The sequence below is a fragment of the Aspergillus undulatus genome (genome assembly GCF_047715775.1).
Source record: "Aspergillus undulatus strain CBS 261.88 unplaced genomic scaffold BDV17scaffold_73, whole genome shotgun sequence".
NCBI lineage: Eukaryota > Fungi > Ascomycota > Eurotiomycetes > Eurotiales > Aspergillaceae > Aspergillus > Aspergillus undulatus.
Window position 1 is genome coordinate 91,873 of NW_027396677.1, and position 19,018 is coordinate 110,890.

A 19,018-nucleotide genomic window follows, 5' to 3' on the forward strand; every position below is an offset into this window, starting at 1 on the left:
TCGATCAATCGGACTTTATTAGTCCTTGGTCTACTGCCCACTTTCAGACTGGCAGGCTTGACTTGACTTATCGATTATTCTCTACCTCAATTGTCGCGGGGTGAACCGGGGTACCCAAAGACTGTCGTCAGACTGATGGGACGATTAGATCGGTAACCACAATCCTAACTGGACACCACCCATCGATCGATCATGTCCACCTCTGCAATCGGCACGCAATGAAAGCTCCAGAATCTTGGTCAAAGCACGCCATATATCCCGAATTAGGTGTCTACTTCTGACCTCAGACCTCTGTCAAAAACCCATCATCAGGCAGCAGGCAACATATAAAGCCCGTCGAAAACTCCTTTCATTTGCTTGTATCATCTCTGTCGCAAGCATCGATCAATCCTCACGACTATACTTGCCATTTTCATTTTCTCACGACTACACTTGCCATTTTCATTTTCCCCTTTCCTAAGTCATAAACCATTCTCATCCAATCCAAAATGGTCCAAGGTTCCTCCGCCACAGGCGAAAAGTACAAGCCTAGCGGTACGTCCTTGCCCCCACCCCGGACCCCGTTCCCATCTGTATCCATGGGTGCGGGCGCGGACGAAACCCTCGAGCACCGAGCACTAATGCAGCTTCTTGGATCTTCGATAGAGCACAAGGGCCGCCGCGAAGATAACCAGCCAGACAAGCGCACGCAGCAGAACAAGTTCGCGTACGGCAAGGTTGATCCCCATGAAGCTGGTCATGAGGGTGGGAAGATTGGTGGGCATGCGGGGGGTATTGCTAGTGGGAAGGGGAGTGCCAAGGAACAGTATGAGGAGGATGAGCCTGCAGAGTAGGCTTGGAGTTAACTAGGATTTATGTACATAGAGATGATGCTACTACCGTTGGACTGGACGGTCTATGTATGTATCTATGTATTGCTGCACAGAACAGATGAATGTTGGGCAGTCTTGAGGATTTGAATTGTTGAACTGACTTAGCATTAGCTCTGACTTGTCGAGGCGTGCGTGCCTAGATTTTGTATATACCGTTGTCGGGCCGGGCGTGGGGTTCGGCAGACCGTGGGAGTAAAGGCAGCACGTACATAGTCTCCGAATCAGGTCGAGAACCCAATTACCCCCAATGCTTTCTGCCATGCGCAGTGTACTAAGCTATCTGATTCCGGGGCCCGTGTGGTTTGCTGTAGCTGTCGCTGGTGCATCCCAGGCTCACTCACTCTCAGCCTCACTCCCAGTCTTACTGCAGTCTCGACCTGGAGACTGGCCAGACCATCAGCGCGATCAAGGCGGCTCAACCCGGGAAGCGTGCGTCTCTGGCCGTCTGCCACAGTAACAGGGGCCTGCAGCAACTTGAGTAACCTGTTGAGAATGGTGAATTCGAGCTTTGGCGTGATCATAGGAACGAGACAAATAAATGGCTGCCACAGACGCGCTCCCGCGACGTCTTCCTTGTCCCCAATGGCGTAGTACAGAACGAATGTGAGAGCGTCCAGGACAGAAATTGCACCATTGGCAAGGATCAGGTAGATCAATACTTTGTATCCCGTGCGCCTCTTGATCGCCATGATTGGCGGTAGGTGACAATTGGCCTCATACATATAGAGAACCCTCATCTTCAGAATTGGCAAGGGCGAAAGAAAACCAGGGCAAGCAACTAGCCTACACTTATGCCGTAAAGCACCCCTATTCTCGCAAAAATAAAATAAAAAGGAACGTAGAGTAATACCCAAATCGCAATAGCCCTTCAGATACAAAATACGAAGTACAGAAAATGAGTTCAACGCAAGGTAATTCATGCAACATGGACTGCAAGGATTCCAAAGTTGTCCGCGCACCACCATTCCCCAGTCTCGAAATAGAAACCTGTCCTATCGGCGTATTTTCATGAAAGGAATCATGCCTTCTAGCCGGCATTTGACTGGAATCGGGTCTCGAATGCCGTATCGTGAGAGCCGATAGATGTTTCGGTAACGAGGGCAATCTATCTCATATCCACCAACCCGTTGCTAGAAAGGTGTCACAATGAGCGATTGAAAAAAAAGACAGTACTTTCAAATGCACAGCAAGAGTTTTGATACTTACTCACTAGATGGGAATAAAGCATGAAGCTCACATGTGTTTGCAGAAGCAAGTCTACGTTCTGAGGGAAAACCGAGAACCTCTTCCCCGACTGGCGGAGGTGACCATCTCCGGGCAGGCGTTATATGGTCCACAAACTGGGCTGTAACGTGCCGTTGTGCCGGGCCTTTGCCACGGTTTGCCTCAGGGCGCATGCTCACCACATACAGTATGATTGGTTAGCGAAATTGGAGTTGAGATGCTATCAATCCAATCAAGTTCAGTTGGAGTGGAATGTGGTTGTAAGGCGGCTTTCTGACTGGTTTTTTATAATAGACAAAGTGGGGTAGCAAAAGCTTCGGAAAGCTTGGTGGGCCCTATGGGCATGCTTAGCGGTGCTTGTTCCTGAGCTGCTACAGTTTGTAAGGCCTTCGTTTCTGTACACGTGCGTAGATTTCTCCACTATATGTAATCGGATGTAAATCGGCGATGCCTGTGAGGTGCGACGATCGATGCATGTGCTGGCAACTGTGGCTACCTATTGGTACCTGGGAGTTGGGGTAACCATGCCATTTAGCCCCAGAGCACCGCCTGTCGGAGAGCTCTAGACAGCTATAAAGCACAATATTTCTTCGGTGAAGATATTCGACAAGCACACCAAACCTTCCCAGCTTGACAATGAAGGTCAACACTCTCGTGCCCTTGCTCGGCCTCTCCAGCACCGCTGCAGCCGCGGCCGTGCCATCCAGCAATAAGACTCCGTTTGGGTACGCCTCTGGCTCTAAAGAGTCCATTGCCAACCTCAAGGATAAAATTGAGAACGTTGTCTGGATTCTGCTTGAGAACCGCAGCTTCGATAACATACTCGGTGGGGTCAAGCGCAAGGGCCTCGACAATGTCGTCAACAAGGGTCCTTTCTGCTACCCCCAAGACGTGAGCGACCCTAGCAGCACCCAGCGCTGCAGTGTCTACAAGGACTTTGACTCTGTCAAGCATGATCCTGACCATTCGATTACGGGTTACAACATGGAGCTTTACGGCACGTATACACCTAGCGATGCGGCTATCCGCAATGGGACCTTGCAGCCCAGCATGAATGGCTTCGTCGCGCAGCAGCTGGTTCACCATGAGGGTATCGACCCCAAGGTGGCCACGGAGGAGGTCATGGGGTATTACTCCGAGGACGAGATTCCTACCCTTGTTAACCTCGTTGATGACTTTGCCACCTTCAACTATTGGCACTCATGCATTCCTGGGGTAAGCTCTCCACACCTCTTCTTTATTCACTCACTGACATTGAGTAATAGCCCACAAACCCCAACCGCCTCTGTGCCCTCTCAGGGACATCCCATGGCCACGGCGAGAACGACAACGACTTCCTAACATCCGCAATCCCAATAACCAGCATCTTCCAAGCGGCCTCAGAAAACAACATAACATGGAAAAACTACGACGGCACAAACGGCGACTTCCTCCCCGACGCGCTCTTCTACAACTGGACCGCTGCGAACGCAAAGAGCAGCGTCGTCCCACTCGAAAACTTCTACCAGGACGCCTACCTGGGCCTCCTCCCGCAACTGTCCTACATTAATCCTTCCTGCTGCGACCTCGATACGAACTCCATGCATCCCTCGGGTAATGTCTCGTTTGGACAAGTCCTCGTAAAGCAAGTGTACGATGCGCTCCGCACAGGACCACAATGGGATAATACTCTCCTCCTCCTGACCTTCGACGAAACGGGTGGGTTCTACGATCACGTTGAGCCGCCTCTTTCCATCAGGCCGGATAACAAGACGTACACGGAGACCGCGGCCGATGGGTCAGAATATACGTTTGCCTTTGATCGACTTGGTGGCCGGATGCCGACGTGGCTCATCTCGCCGTATACGCCGAAGGGACACATTGAGAATCAGGGGACGGACCCCGTGACGGGTAAAGAGGCCTCGTATAGTGCGACTTCGGTCTTGAAGACGCTGGGATACCTTTGGGATTTGGTTGACTTTACGCCTCTGGTCGAGCATAGTCCGGCTTTTGATCATTTAATCGGGCCGTCCAAGAGGGATGCCCCGGCGACTCTGAAGAATCCGCACATTTTTCCTGATGCCGTTTGACTGGGGGATGAAATTTTGGGTTTAGAGAATGCGGCGGGTGATGCTTTATTATCAGGCGTCATGATGAGTTGGACTTTGTGGGCGTTTCCAGTCGTCGCTGCCGCTACTATGGAGATCTTGATTTGATAGAGACCTCTTTGGGCTCGGTCTAATATTTCTGGCCATATCCCAATACTTAATGATCGATGAGAACTGATGATGTATTTACAAATGAACTGGTCAATGCTAGACAATCCGCTCAAGTATGTCAGTGCTTCTCCTTGCTATAGCTTTACTATAACGTATTAGCTTTTCTGCTGTCCTGGACGGGGAACACAGGCCATGATGATCCACGAACTAATCCGCCAGCGTAGGAAAGTCAATACGTCACGATTCACCACCATCGTGGCGCATCAACGCCCTCTCTCAACAGCGGCCCAGCTTGTCTATCCCCGTCATCAGTACGCCGTACATGGACGGGACAAAAGGGGTTAAACACCAAGGAACGCGGGAAACATACCAAGCGTACAAGACCCATCAGTATAACGGCCATTAACATAACACTCATTCCCCGCAAAGCAATGCCACCCACTAAGTAGCCACGCGTTAACGAAAATCCAGTCTTATTCAACACCCGACTAAAATATCCTTGTTCCGAAATCAATGGTAAAAAAAAAAAGAAAAGAAAAGAAAAGAAAACAAATTAACTGGCCCATTCAGCGTAGTACACTCCCAGGACTTAACACATGTAAACTCATATTCCCTCGTCCAGGTACTGCGAAACCATGTAATTGTAGTTCGTTCCAGGTCCATTGCGACAGCGCACTTTGTCCGTGTTGACAATTCGGCAGAGTTTGCTGGGGCGAGGGTGCAGGCTGTTTCGTTTGCAGAGTCGAGCTGACTCTCGTAGTAACGGCGTACAAGCCCGGCGCGAGGAGGGCGTTGAAGATGAGGGCAGCTAGATGCACGGTTGGTCCAGATGAATATGGAATAAGTATTGGAGGTAGTGAGCAAGGGGGACGAGATGGGCACTCGCGGCTTTTATATGTAGAGTCACGTCGGAGATCGACACAGTGGCTGTAACATCGGTAAGGTGTTTTGCCCTTTTAGTTACAGCGAATACGAACTTGGCGATGTGCCGTATGTTGAACCAAGCCGGGGCCAAGCGGTGCTTGTCTTGTATTCATGTTGTATTTATAGGTAGACGAGTGCGGCTCAGTGAATCGTGATGTGGGAGCGATCTGTTCCTCTATAGAGCACACCTCCCTCTTGATTGGCAACATGATAAGGCATTAAGAGGCAATTCTAACCTCATTATGAGAGTCATGTCGAGACTTCTTTGAGTTTCGTTAGTGGAGGCGCTGGAAGCATCAAGGCAAGTGTTGTGGTTGTTCAGCAATGGCAGAGATGGAAGTTCGAGAACGCTCAATATTGTTACGTTCGAGGACCTAGGAGTATATGGAGTATTGTGAGAACAGGCCATACCCAGGGAAGTATAAGTTACTTCGTAGTGCACGTCTAGAACAAACGCTCAGCATTCTGGTTGCTTGTGGTCACTGCAATGCTACTAGTAACAGCACTTTGTATCAGGATTTTAATAATCAGTGCAATGATGATCCTGGTACGACTAGACTCGTCATGGGTTTGGCTGGAGTCGCATTGACCAGTTGATGATGGAAAGGACTTGTTGGACGTGACAATAGAAGCATCGCAGACTAACCCGTACTCAACGGTCCCTGTAGAACTCAAAGGATCACTGACTGGTCACTAAAAATAACGTAAAATCGCACGAAATGATTCGTTTAGGAACGCGGATTCAGACGGAATCAGGCTTGCGACAGCAGGGGGGGTCGTTCGTCGCGGGCGTCAACATCACTTGGCACCGATGTGGTCCTTCTCTACCATCCAACATTCCAGGCGGAAAGAAGGGGTCACGAAACTGTTGAGACGTAGATGCAGGATGACTGCCGGGGAAGTCACGATCGACTGGTTATCGTTCTTCCCACCTAAGCGCCTCTATCCCCTTCTCAAGGCCCACCGTTCGAAGCACCAACTTCAAACAAACCGAAAAAGCAAGAATGGAGTCGACCAGCAACAGTTGTGCTCAGCCTTGTCCTGGGTTCACCCCTCCATCATATTTCAATTACAACTGCCACAATTTCCCAGCGTCTGTCGGGCTCATAATGCGCCAAAAAGCTGATGCTTCCCACCCTTTGCGAAGAGTGACACCTAGTTATCATTACATTTATAGCTAGAGGTTTGACAAGTGACTTCGTCGAGGGAAGACTAGATGGAGTCCTCGGCAGCCCGTGCCATCGTCAAAGAGATCGCCGATCAACATGGCCATCTCGGCGAGGATGTCCTTACCCAGATGCCACCGGAGGTGCGACGACAGGTCGAGGAAGCGTTGTTGAAGAAAGACGAAATGATCGGATCGTCTGTAATCACGTAGGTGTGGACCTCCTCGTTAGTCTCGTTCTGCTGTCTAACAAGCCTGTCAATCACACAGCCTCGCGAAGAATCTGTATAACAGCTCGGCTCGCTTCGTTTTCGAGCTCCTGCAGAACGCCGACGATAACTCTTATCATGCCGCACGATCAGCCGCTAGAGACCCTTTTGTATCATTTCGTGTTTACGACCGATACATAGTTGTGGAATGCAACGAAGACGGTTTTACGCGCGAAAATCTAGTGGCTATCTGCAACGTCGGCAAAAGCTCCAAGACAGCTGCCCAAGGGTATATTGGTGAGAAAGGGATTGGATTTAAGTCAGTTTTTATGGTGGCATGGAAGGTACACATTCAGTCACGCGAGTTCTCCTTCTCCTTTTGCCATAGGATGGGAGACTCGGGAATGGGCATGATCTCGCCTGTCTGGGAAGAGACGGAGGAGGTTTTACCCCATCCACTCACCCGCATTACTCTCTTTTTGCATGAAGGCGAGTCAGATGAGGCTATGGCCAGGCAACGAGAGACCACGCTTCAACAGTTTCGAGAGCTGAAAGCTACCTTTCTTCTTTTCATGAAGAACATCCGAAGAATTGACGTCAGATTATACGACGGCCTCGAAGTGGAAGTTCTGTCCACGGTCTTCTCCTTGAAGCCACAGCAAGAAGGTCGTGTAGAACTAGAGCAGAAAACAGTGCTTGGTGAAGAGCTGCAGCAAAGCACCCAATACTACTACACCACAAAAATCACTGTTTCCAACATACCGAAGAGCGAAAACCGACAATACACCGAAGCCGAACTATCCAACAGAGCATATTCGGCGACAGATGTTATCCTGGCATTCCCTCTGACTCAAGATTCGATGCCACTCATTGAGCCACAGGAAGTATATGCTTTTCTACCAGTACGGAACATGGGTTTACCGGTGAGCCGCACTTCTGACGCTGTCGTTCGCATATCACTAACCGTATCGTAGTTCCTCATCCAAGCCGATTTCGTGACTGATGCAAGTCGTCAGGATATCGTGAAGTCATCAGCCCGCAATATAGCAATCCTTCCAGTTGTTGCCCTCGCATTCATTGAGACCGTCAAACGCTTTTGCGCCCACCCAACGTTAGCCTATCAATGGATGAGATATCTTCCTCCTCACGACTGGAACTCCCAAGATAGCCTTTGGAAGGGGCTAACTCGCGAGATTGATCGGCAGCTGCAAGTTACCCCAACTATGTGGACCAGGAGTCTGAAAGGAATGCGCACCGTCCATGACGTGAGATTGGTTCCTCTTTACATGCGTGACCGGCATGGGGAACCGTTGGTTCCTGATTTGGTTCTGGAACAGTATCTCTCATCAAGATATCTTCAAAGGGATCTGACCTTACTACAGAACTACGGGCTTCGGATGATGTCCAAGAGCGAGATTCTTGAAAGGCTTGGTCGAGATGTCGAGAACGATGGCTCCTCAATTATGAGGAACCCTAATACCGACAATGACTGGCATTCACGAGTCGCAAAAATCTTGATTTCTTTACTCAAAGCTGACCCTGCAGGTATGGGCCGAAGAATCAAGATCCTCAACCTCATTCCATTGATCGGAGGGGAATGGAGAGCCTCAAGGACCTGTGGCATCTCGCCAATATATTTCCACAAGGTGCATGGGTATCCATTACCGACAGACGGACCTTTCAATTTGGTTGAGCCCAGCGCAGAGTCAAACCCGGTGCGAAAGCAACTCTTCGAGCTTCTTTGTGTCAAAAAAGCCTCTGTGCAAGAAGCTCGCAGCAGAATTATAGGCCAAGATAAAAGATGGACTCCTCACGTTGCAACGTCTAGGTCCTACCTGCAGTTCCTTTACCTCACCGATCATCTCGACCGGGATAATGATTTCGGGTTGGTATATAATAACGTACGCCCATTCAATAGCAACAACACCCGTCTACCACTTTCTCATGGAGTGTATTACTTTCCAGGCGATGGTCCCTACAGCCCCCAACAGCTGCTTGCTGGCTTCGATCCCGGGGATCCTTCACGGGGTGCAAACGACCTCAGACCAGTGATCCTTCATCATGAGTACATGCGTGACTGCCCAGAGAAGCCTGCCGAAGAAGCTCACACGTGGGAGTCCTGGCTCAGTGTCAAACTCAAAATTCATAATGCGATACCGCTCACTCGCATCGGGAGAATCAGCGAGGAATGTCTCTATGTGGCAACATCATTCCCCGAGAAGTTTATGTCCTTTTTGTTGAAGTCTTGGAAGTCAGAGCAGCTTCTCATTACCGGAAGTCCAACCGCTACGAAGCAGCTGCTGGACCTTGAGGTTCTGTGCGAAGATGGCACAATGTATCCTCTTGGCGAAACATATATACGGACTGATCTGACGAAGATTGCCGATACCTTGCTCCGCGAAGGCGATTTCTTTCCATGGCTCAAGATCGATCCTTCAATTGACGATTCCGCCGAATTTGCCAAAATAGACGTCCTGGCAAAAGCTTTACATTTTGGACACCCGAAGACTGAGCTCGATTTCTACCTCAGTATCCTGTTCTTCGTCGCTTCTGCGAGTGTCAAAAGGGGACAGCTGTTGAACAACGATCGTGTTTTCGATCTGTATGCACGCATTGAGACCAGGTGCCAGGAGTCTGCAAGCCCAAACGAAGCCCAAGAGGTGGTAAGGTACGTTTATAGAACCTCGCTATTGGTTTAAATTAGCCCCTAACTCAAGTCCAGGTCAGTCTTCGAGGAGCAGCGTCTGGTTTACGTCCGAGAATACGATCGCGAGCTGTCTCATTGGGGGTTTCCTCATGAGTGCTTGTGGGAGGCTCCCTCACATATGCAATGCTTCCACCCCCTGAAGAAACGGTATGAGGGAGTCGCAAATCAGAGAACCATCCAAGATCTTTTCCAGAATACCTTGCGTATAAGGGACGCCGGAATCGATGACTTCTTACTCGAGTTGGAATGGAAGATGAAGAAACCGGGCGACTGTGATTTTGATCAAGTATACGACATATACCGGGAGCTGGACAAGCGACGACCCCAAATGGATGGATTAACTGTGAGAGAGATTCGGTAGGTTCAACTTTATCCCCAACATTTTTAGGAGCTTTATTTAATCATACAACATCAAGGGAGCAATTTGAAAATAGCAGCTTCGTCTATCTCGAGTCAGCGGATGGGAAGAAGTGGCATAAGCCTTCCGAGTGTCTATGGTCAACTGTGACAGACATCAAGGGAATGGTGGCCCTAAACGACGTGTATGAAGAGCTATCTGAATTCTTCATCGATCTTTTGAGTGTTCGCACCCTAACTCTCCAGATGGTCCACGACAAGCTGGTGGAGCAGGGGAGCCGACAATCATCGGTGGAAGAAGTTAAAGAGACAATCTGGCACCTGAATTCATATATGCAGAGCGAAAGCAATCTCCCCGACCCAAGAAGGGTCTTGACCGCCAGAATATTCCCAGTCAGATATCCCAACGGCAGCGTCGAGCTATGCAGCGGCGATTTGGACTTCGCCATAGCGGACCGCAAACACCTGATGGGCTTGTTTTCTGGCAATGCCAAAATTCTCGACTTCAATGTCAATGAGATTGCGCGCCTGGAGCCTTTTCTGCGATGGCTCGGTCTAAACAAGCGATATCTATCGTCTTCGGTTAAAGAGATATCTTCGCTACGTGGAGACTCGTCAAGATCATTGACGTTACCAGATCGAAATATTGCTCGAAAAGCTCATGGACTGCTCCGGTATGTCTTTCTGGGTACCTAGTGACAATTTGTGTCAACTGATCAATATAATCCACTAGAATTGCTGTCCACTTCAGAAGCCCCAGGATCAGCAACGGCGAACAGGCCTTCTTCGACCTCCTCAAGGATATTGAGGTTCGAGAAACAGACGGGATTAGTTCCGAGCTGCATCTTAACCAGGACGGGACGGATATCAAAGTCGAAGTCAGCCAGTGCGAGATTCACTTCCAAGAGGTGGAGTCACAGCTTATGATTTTCGTTCCTCGTGATGAGCAGTCGCAGTATCTATGCTTCCTTGACAGGATACCTCGCGCTTTGGTGGAATGGATCATGACGGAGCCTTCGACTGGCATCTGCGAGCCATTTAATGACAAGGCACTGGATGTTATGTCGAAGGTGCTACAGGCAGACAGGAAATATATGGGGTTGACACTTGACCGTGCCGGTATCATGTCCATCGAAACGCCAGATGACTGGGTAGTGGATGATGATACTGCCAGTGATGACACCTCTGTTGTTGAAGCGATTCAGACAGTTCGCGCCGAATTCGCCACGTTAGACGATGATGGCGTTAGCACTACTACATACGAAGGGCCATCGACTCCCTCGCTTACCTCTAGCCGGTCGCTGTTTACACCTCAAGGAACGCCCGGGACAGAATATAATATGTCAACAGGTCCCGAAATAGCTCACCAGTCACTCAACATAGCTTATCTGGGACTTCTCCGCAGCGTTGTCACTGCAGCAAGAGCCTCCACGTTCCCCAGCAGAGGCTCCTTCGACATGGCAGCCCTTGCTCACTCCCTTTCTAGCTCACATTGGACATTCCAACTTCTCGGAGTGGAGAGGACTCTCCGGGATAGAATGATCGGTGCAGCAGGAGAACTATACGTAAGTGCTGAGTATCAAGGTGAAGAACCAGACAGACCCTCGGCTAACACCGAAGTATAGGTCTTCGAAGTCCTGTCCAATCTAGACCCAATCATACCAGATTTCTCGCGCAATAACTGGCAGAGCACGATTCGGAAATATGTCAACATCCATGAGGACTACACCAATTTAGAGCCCTGGCGTGGGCGAGAGACCGCTGATCTCACTTACCCTGATTACGAAGGCACGTTCACCTCCATGTTGATTGATAAGGGCTACTTAAACGAAACCTGGACTGAAGCGAGACCTTTTTACTTCCTTGAAGTGAAGTCAACAACCCACTCTTTTAAGACCCCATTTTATATGAGCAAGAGCCAATATGAACGGGTAAGCTCCGGACCGCTAACAATCTCACTCTATTGGATTGAGTGTCACCTTGCTAACGAAAACGTCTGCACAGATGCAAACCATGGCCGATGCTGACTATAACCCCGACCATGACTGTGTCTACGTGATATTTAGGGTGTATAATCTGGGTCGTCGCGACGTTGGTATGAAGGTATATGTAAACCCAGGCCTTATGAAGGAGAGAGGTGAGTTGTTGTTCGGAGCGGATACATGGACTGTTGAGCCTCGATTTGATGTGACTTTCCGAAATCTTGTTTGATAGAAGAGATCTAGTCAAATTTTTATTTAAACATGAGCTTATCCTGGTGGGATCAGACATGAGAACTGGATTTGTTCCTTCTTGTGGTCTATAGGTCTCAGTGTAAGGCCTTCACTATCGTGCATTCCAGTTAAGTCTCGCCACTGTGTTTCCCAAAATATATGTACCCTAACCTAAATACCGCCATCATATATAAACGGTTCAATCCTTTTACAATTGACCTAGACGAATAATCAGTCAAAATCAAAATTACACCCGCACCACGAATCCAAGAAAGAAAGAATATAAAACCCAACCTACATGCTGAGTCCCCAGATCAGAAACCCTCTGCACACCCAACAACTGCATACAACTCCTAATCTCCTCCGCCAGAACTACGTTATAGTCATCAACACTGCAATCATTGGGATCACAAACAGAGCACTCACTCTCAAACGTCCTCCTCACCCCATCCACACCACCGGCCCCAAGCCCCTAAACACAGCGCCTTAACCACATCCGTGCCTCGTCGAATCCCCCCGTCAACCATTACTTCCAGCCTACCGAATACTTCAGGGCAAAACCTGCGGATCTCGAGTAAGGTGTAAATAGCCGGTGGGGACGTATCGAGGACGCGCCCGCCGTGGTTGGAGAGGATGATGCCGCGGACTTGCGGTGCGTACTTCGAGGATATGAGCGCATCTTCGTGGGTTTGAATCCCCTTGAGAACGATTGGGAGGTGCGTTTGTTTTGTCAGCCAGTCTAGTATTTCTTTCCAGGTGAGGTCTGACGCTGGTCCGGAGAGCGATGTCATGGCAAGTGTTGGTTTGACGTCAAGACTAGCCATGTCTGCCACAGCATCTGTAGAACCATCCCCATTCCCATTGGGTAAAGTCACAGAATCATAAAGCTCATGTCCCGCTCCATCAATCTCATGCTTTCCCAAAACCGGCTCATCAAGCGTAACAACAAGGCACTTAAATCTTCTCAATCTTCCCAATCCTCTCCAGCAACCGCTCACTCTCCCTCCTATCCCTCTGGACATAAATCTGAAACCCAAATACCTGATCATCCCCCGCCTCACGCACAATCTCCTCAGGGCTCATGGAAGCATTATTCAAAATGATGCTCATCGCTCCGAGATCACGACATGCAGCTGTGACCCCCGCTTCGGCTGCTGGATGCACACGGGACGCCATGGCCATTGGACTGGCGAAGACGGGGAGACCGACTTTGTGCCCGATGAGTGTTGTTGATATATCGCATTTTCTTACGTCGATGAGGATCCGTGGGCGGAGGAGGGTGGAGCTGTAGATTTGGGTGTCCAGCAATTTGGTGATGTGGTCGGCTGCTGCGGCGTAGTTGAAGGACCAGGTTTGCTTGGGTAAGCGAAGGGTTGCAAGGTGGGCTATTTGATCGAGGTTTTGCGCCTTGGAGAGGGAATCCGGCACTAAAAGGTTGTGAGTATCTGATTTAGGGTTGGGCTGCTAATGTACCTTTGGCCGTGATGCACTTTCTCGTCATGATGGAGTGAAAGGTGACAGGAAAAGGTAAAGGAGACCTGCATAAATTCGTATATGTCAATTTGTGAGATTGTACCGGCGACCGCGGAGCATACTGTAGGCCCAAGTCTTGCACTCTCTGTTCTCGCGAAGGGGTGGGTGGTTCTGCCCTCGGTTATAGATTTGACTTCCGTTCGGAGGCCGTCGGACCCCATGCAAATAGCGATGGGGACATTTTCTTCCAGGTGTACACTGCACAAGGACTATCGTGCATACGAAGATATCGGGCCGTAGTTTCCAAGATTCAGGATTCCGGGGAGGCTGGGGTCGGGGGCCATCTCATCGCATCGGCTGTAGACGGACCGGGGGCTACTAAACCCTACGAACCGTCCGTCACCACACTCCTCCATGGATCTTCAAGTATAAGCATTGGGTAGGAGCCAGGGGACATCAGAGTACTGGGTTCCAATATGCGCTAGGCAGGGATATTATACGGACAGCGAACAATTGGTCTATGCAGATCGCCTCATAAGAGAGGCTGATGGAGTAGTCATATCTACTGCAACGTTAGCTTCATGAAACATAAAAGGCAGCAGGGACTACGACTGCAACGGGCACAGGTCCAGCACATCTTTCTAGATTCATATTCGGCTATATATGGATAGCTCTCTAGCTACCGCCACCACTGCCACCGAGCTCCCAATCCTGCAGTCCACCCAACGGAGCCCCAGGCTGCCCACCCAGCGCGGTTCCAAACCCCGGCGAACCGAAGTCCGCTACACCAGGCATAAAGGAGCCGAAGAAGTACCCTTCCACACTAGGGAATGCGGACATATCTCCTGTACTCTCTATCCCGAGCGGGTCGAAAGGAGGCGGCATGCCGAAGGCGTCGGAGAAGCTGTCATTGGCTGCGTACCCCAGCGAAATCCCAGCGGGAGCGTGGGTGTCCGTCCCGGTTTGCATGAGCGAGTTGTCGTCTTTGGTACCGACGCTGTCAGTACCCGGCTGCAACGCGGATCGAATTGTTTCAGGTCGTTGTGGACGATTGCTAAATTGCACTGATGTCGGCATTGGCGGTGGAAAGGCGTCCTGATAGCCGCTTTCAAGAGGCCTAACTTCGCTCTGGGTGCGAGCAGCAGATTTGGAGTGCCGCCTCTCGCGCTCCCGCCTATTCCAGAGCTGCCTCAGCATGCGGCTATAGCTATGGCAGATATGGGATACCGTAGCGGGGGCCTTCTCGAGAACGGAGATGAATTCGCGCGCAAGCGCTGTGATTTCTGCTCGTTGATTCCTGGGTCTAAAGGCGCCGGCGCAGTCGGCCTTATGCAGAAGTACGGCGGCATAGACGCCGTATCTGTTATTATATTCGTTAGATAATCTCTTCCACTGGTTTGAGAAGAATACGGGGTAGGGAACGGCGGACTTACAGGTAGTACCGGGACGGCAGGAAACATAGAACACTTTTTGGGTCGAGTCCATTAATCAAGGAGAGCAGGTTCGACGCGGCACCCAACGCATCGAAGATGAACCGACCGTCGGGGGATAACATGATCCCGCTCGAGAAGGCCTCTGAGAACGGACGCTTACTAGATGTAGGTGACTCACTGGACAAAGCAGTAGGACCGTTGCCCTTGTCAGTCTGTGGGTCCGACGCCGACGCTCTCGTAAGAACAGCCTGGAAGGAGAACGCATTCGTATATAGCACAACATACTCATACATAATGAGTAGAGTACTTTTGATCTTATGCGAAACAGCCAGGCCACTCCATGTCGCATGCCATGACGCCGCCGCAGTCTTAAAATCATCCAGATACCTGGAGTAATGGCTATCGTAGATCATTCCCAGCGTTCGCTCTTTGGACGAGTACAAGACAGCATGGGCGTTGTGCAGGATTTGGATCAGCTCCATTGTGGCTTGTAGCACGAACGCGTAGTCCTCGTTATCCGTTTCAGGGCGCGGCTGCAAACTTGGAAAGTCCTGAGCTGTGAAATTTGAGCTGTGGGAGGGACCGCGAGACCAGAAGGACTGGCCTAGTCGTACTGAGATCTGTCGGTCTGCCATGAAAATATCTAGAGAAGGGGAATACGTGTGTGAGTATGCCCTTTGGGTTGGTCTCTGTCTGCTAGACTTACACGCCCATACAAGTCTATTTTGCTCCGCCTGCTCCTTCGATATATTGCCGTTCGTATGTCGAAACGCACCCTTATCTAACCGCTGGAGGTACCCCTGACGCACTGCAAGTCCAACAAGGGACCAAGCCGTTCTGTCCTCACTAAAAAGGTTTTTCGGTGCTTCGGACGTTGTCTCCTGGATCTGGATATGTGGAAGCCATTCGGCCAGCAACAGCAGGCCCTCTACGGTCCGTGGAGTCTGAGTCCATGGGTGCGCCAGGAGCACATCAACTAGCAGGCGCTGAGCATGGTCCCAGCAGTAACGGTGCATCAGGGAGTGCCGCGGATCATCCCTCGAAGCAATGGTCAGAATGGCAGTTAGGAGGAAGTAATCGGATCTTTGGATCTTGGCTGTATTTCTGTTGGACGCCAGAAGCAGGTATGCCGGAACGATGGGACAGTAGGGGTGATAGAAACGGGCGTATCTGATCAGTCGTTGAGTATCCCGTCAGCAATGCACTGTTCTTCCCCGCGAGGAGTCCCAGAGGCACAACGAACCTAAGCAAGAGTTCATAAACAAGGCTCGGGCGCAATAAGCCCCTCTGCACTAGCTCGTAATCATCGAAACATGTCGCCGGCGGCTGCCATCCCGCTTGGTCGCCCCTTCCCTGACCCAACCCTAACGTGGCAGAGCCACTCCCCTGCGGTGCAAAGCTCCCCTGCTCCCGACCAGGCGTAGTCGAGCCTTTGGACCCCGGCCGCAGCTGCTCGCCTTGGTTTTCTCCAGAGAGAGCAAGAATATGAAGCGCATCAGAGGGATTACGCAGCTCCATGTTCAAGACATCGCCCGAGCCTTGCTCATCACTGTCGTCGGCGTCTGAGGTCCCGCTTGTACTTTCACCACCACCACCACTCGGGCTATAGAAACAACGGCGCGGCCCCTGTGTCCGTTCAGGCTCCTGCTGTTGATATTCCTGTCTCGGCGTCGCTGTTTTTACATGTGATTCGGCCCGATGGTGTCGGAAATTCCCACCGCGTCGGGACTTAATAAGGATACACTCGCTTCCGGAATCGTGGCATGATGCACAGGGCGCTTTCTTTGGCTCACCGACTTTATCACTGCCACCCCCATTAGCAAGTACGACTAAGGGTTGTATAGTATTCGGTGGATCGCTGGCTATAGTCTTACAGGTCACATCGAGTCTTCCGCTGACGGCACCGCAGGCACGCTCGGTAGGATCGTTTGCCGGTGCCGGGTGTCATTGCGATGGTGCTGTTTCTTCCGCAGAGGACGACTTCTGACTCCCTCGGTAATAGATGGGATTCAGTTTCAGGGCTCGGATTGCGGTGATGGAAGAGCAGTTGGACTTATGTGGTGATCGTCGGCAATGGGCGGCAATGGGCGGGACAGTCTGCCCTGCTTGGAATGTGGAGCTAGAGCGTGGGGGTGGCCAACATCCTCTTCTGCATGGTTCGATCAAGCTTTAATCGGTTTGTATGGAGCTAATTAGCGAGCTACCTTGGCAAAGTCAAGTAAATACATGGTTGTTATCCTCCATTCTAGGGCAACCCCATCCGCACGTCACTCTTAGGGTTGAACCCCCAAGCAAGACTACTATCATCATGCACCGTAGCCCTCCTCATATCCCTCCTATACTTGGTCACAAACTCCCCACTAACAGCACGATGCATCGTACACGTATTATCCCACACAATCATATCGCCCACATCCTTCCACTCCGCCTCAACAACATACTTATCCTGGGTCGCGTGCTCAAACAACCGACCCAGAATCACCTCGGACTCTTCACTCGACACACCTTCCAGCGAGTGGATATGCTTCGCAAGGTAAATAGTCGGCAGCCCACTGCGCTCATGCGTCTGGAGCAGCAAATGTCGGCCCATGAAGTGGTCCTCGGGATTGATGTCCTTGAAGCACTCCGGCGCTGCCATCTTCTTGGAGTGCAGAATGGAATGTCTAGCGATGAAGTTCTTCTCGTGCAGGTAGGCCTTGAATTCAGGGTCTAGATCGCGGTAGGCAGCGCGCATGTCGGCGAAGGCTGTGGACCCGCCGGTCCCGGGAGGTGGGAGCTCGTGGGCGAGCAGAAGCGAGTAGCCCGCTCGCCGAGGATTGAAGCTTGAGTCTGTGTGGAAGAGGGAGTTGCCCTGTGCCTTGTTAGTAACTCGATGGCAGGAGTGAGAGGGTGGGATCGGGGCGTACTTTATTTGCTTCCCCACGGGGACTGCTCAAGTCAACGATTGAGCCGTCGGGGTTGATATTGCCCACGTCAAACAATTCGTCGTATTTGAGACGGTGGATTCGCCCGGCTTTATTGTATGGAGTCACGTCGTCGAGCTCACCGAACTTCCTGGCAAGCTCGAGGTGCGTCTCGTCGACTAGGTTTGTTTTGCGAATGATGGCGAAGCCGTGCTGAACTCGCTCAGTATCTCGATTTAATTCGTCCAGTGTGACTAAATTCCTTACCTTCTTCACAGCTTCCTCAATGAAGCGATAACCCTCATCAGTGACGCCATTGGCGAAATGGAGACCAGTGATCTCGGCGCCGAAGCCGTTCTTGATTACACGGAGCCTAGGGATAGGAGCGGTAGTCACGGTCTCTGTGGCGGTGACAGACATACTGGGTATTATATCAGTGCAGTAGATGTAGTAACCTATCAATTCCAGAAAAGGACAACCTGCGAGCTAAATTGCAAGAAATCAGGCCTTTCTTGTATTCCCGTGTGCGAGCAAGCAAATGCCTTCAACCGCCTCCATGATAGCCGTTATCCAACCATAAAAAAAAAAAAAAAAAAAAAAAAAAAAAAAAAAAAAAAAAAAAAAAAAAAAAAAAAAACCATAGGAGCCCTTTCGTCGGGCTTCATTGACCACCTGCTGAGTATAGCTGTGTAGATGCCGTCCACTACCGGGTCCGAGCTGCGATCGTCTTCTCAGACTCGGTTGGAGAATAAAGCAATCATGCAATCGTCCGTCGGCTATAGTCGGATCGGCACCACACAGCACAGCTCGGTCTCTATTCAGACGGGACATACTCGAGCCTGTCAATGTGGAACCCGCCTTGCTCCTGGTAGTTCCAAATTGTATGTTGAACCACCTTTATACTGTCGAGATGCCATCTTCTTTAAACACACGGCAAACCTAGTCGCATGTACAGTGTCTAGTTCCGCTTCCCCGTTGGATTGGAGGCTTGGAACTGCTCCGCTTACTGCTTCTGCTCCCATCCGAGCCCAATATGACATGCGCCGTTTGCAGCGATTGCGTTTGCAGTGGTTGATGGCACGAATGGCGCCACATCTGCAGGCGCTATCATCAACCTCAACTATGACTACCCATGCTATAATCATATTCTAAGGGGCTTCTGCACTACGGTTATCTATTATTGTAGAATTCAGGTTCCGCACAATATGAGGTTTTTGAATAGTCGTAAGTTCACATATATTCGTCGTATATAAAGTTTCTTCACCCACAATAAACATTTGGCACCAGTGTTGCTTGCTCGTACACAGAGCGCCATCCTCACCGTTTAGCAGTGACCGCAC

The 19,018-nt window shown here is 50.6% G+C and overlaps 7 protein-coding genes across 7 annotated transcripts; 3 read left to right on the plus strand and 4 right to left on the minus strand.

Annotated features, from left to right (window-relative positions):
• The first annotated feature begins 313 nt into the window (after positions 1 to 313).
• BDV17DRAFT_221735 (uncharacterized protein) lies at positions 314 to 943 on the plus strand. Its single transcript, XM_073755617.1, has one exon. It carries the CDS (start codon positions 489 to 491, stop codon positions 831 to 833), a length of 345 nt encoding a protein of 114 aa, XP_073611005.1. The 5' UTR covers positions 314 to 488; the 3' UTR covers positions 834 to 943.
• A 150-nt stretch (positions 944 to 1,093) lies between these two features.
• BDV17DRAFT_295700 (uncharacterized protein) lies at positions 1,094 to 1,561 on the minus strand (the record flags this gene model as incomplete). The annotated part of the gene is made up of 1 exon (XM_073763123.1): positions 1,094 to 1,561. The coding sequence occupies one exon, from the start codon at positions 1,559 to 1,561 to the stop codon at positions 1,094 to 1,096; it is 468 nt and encodes a 155-aa protein (XP_073611006.1).
• Positions 1,562 to 2,732: 1,171 nt separating this feature from the next.
• Positions 2,733 to 4,301, plus strand: BDV17DRAFT_301279 (putative phosphatidylglycerol specific phospholipase C; the record flags this gene model as incomplete). The annotated part of the gene is made up of 2 exons (XM_073764218.1): positions 2,733 to 3,311; positions 3,362 to 4,301. 2 exons carry the CDS (start codon positions 2,733 to 2,735, stop codon positions 4,163 to 4,165), a joined length of 1,383 nt encoding a protein of 460 aa, XP_073611007.1. The 3' UTR covers positions 4,166 to 4,301.
• A 2,034-nt stretch (positions 4,302 to 6,335) lies between these two features.
• On the plus strand, positions 6,336 to 11,867 carry BDV17DRAFT_301281 (uncharacterized protein; the record flags this gene model as incomplete). The annotated part of the gene is made up of 8 exons (XM_073764219.1): positions 6,336 to 6,592; positions 6,654 to 7,515; positions 7,567 to 9,260; positions 9,315 to 9,656; positions 9,716 to 10,330; positions 10,390 to 11,221; positions 11,282 to 11,587; positions 11,661 to 11,867. The coding sequence occupies exons 1-8, from the start codon at positions 6,435 to 6,437 to the stop codon at positions 11,865 to 11,867; spliced, it is 5,016 nt and encodes a 1,671-aa protein (XP_073611008.1). The 5' UTR covers positions 6,336 to 6,434.
• A 430-nt stretch (positions 11,868 to 12,297) lies between these two features.
• On the minus strand, positions 12,298 to 12,693 carry BDV17DRAFT_295703 (FMN-dependent dehydrogenase-domain-containing protein; the record flags this gene model as incomplete). The annotated part of the gene is made up of 1 exon (XM_073763124.1): positions 12,298 to 12,693. The coding sequence occupies one exon, from the start codon at positions 12,691 to 12,693 to the stop codon at positions 12,298 to 12,300; it is 396 nt and encodes a 131-aa protein (XP_073611009.1).
• Positions 12,694 to 12,823: 130 nt separating this feature from the next.
• Positions 12,824 to 13,370, minus strand: BDV17DRAFT_295704 (FMN-dependent dehydrogenase; the record flags this gene model as incomplete). Its single annotated transcript, XM_073763125.1, has 2 exons — positions 12,824 to 13,296; positions 13,343 to 13,370. The coding sequence occupies 2 exons, from the start codon at positions 13,368 to 13,370 to the stop codon at positions 12,824 to 12,826; spliced, it is 501 nt and encodes a 166-aa protein (XP_073611010.1).
• Positions 13,371 to 14,017: 647 nt separating this feature from the next.
• BDV17DRAFT_284902 (uncharacterized protein) lies at positions 14,018 to 18,993 on the minus strand (the record flags this gene model as incomplete). The annotated part of the gene is made up of 10 exons (XM_073760613.1): positions 14,018 to 14,702; positions 14,776 to 15,418; positions 15,482 to 15,945; positions 16,019 to 16,139; positions 16,191 to 16,401; positions 16,459 to 16,579; positions 17,118 to 17,626; positions 17,682 to 17,891; positions 17,946 to 18,079; positions 18,972 to 18,993. 10 exons carry the CDS (start codon positions 18,991 to 18,993, stop codon positions 14,018 to 14,020), a joined length of 3,120 nt encoding a protein of 1,039 aa, XP_073611011.1.
• Between the last annotated feature and the right edge of the window lie 25 nt (positions 18,994 to 19,018).

Excerpts from the sequence above, each read along its gene's own strand:
- BDV17DRAFT_221735 (XM_073755617.1), top strand. The coding sequence starts at position 489 with ATGGTCCAAGGTTCCTCCGCCACAGGCGAAAAGTACAAGCCTAGCGGT.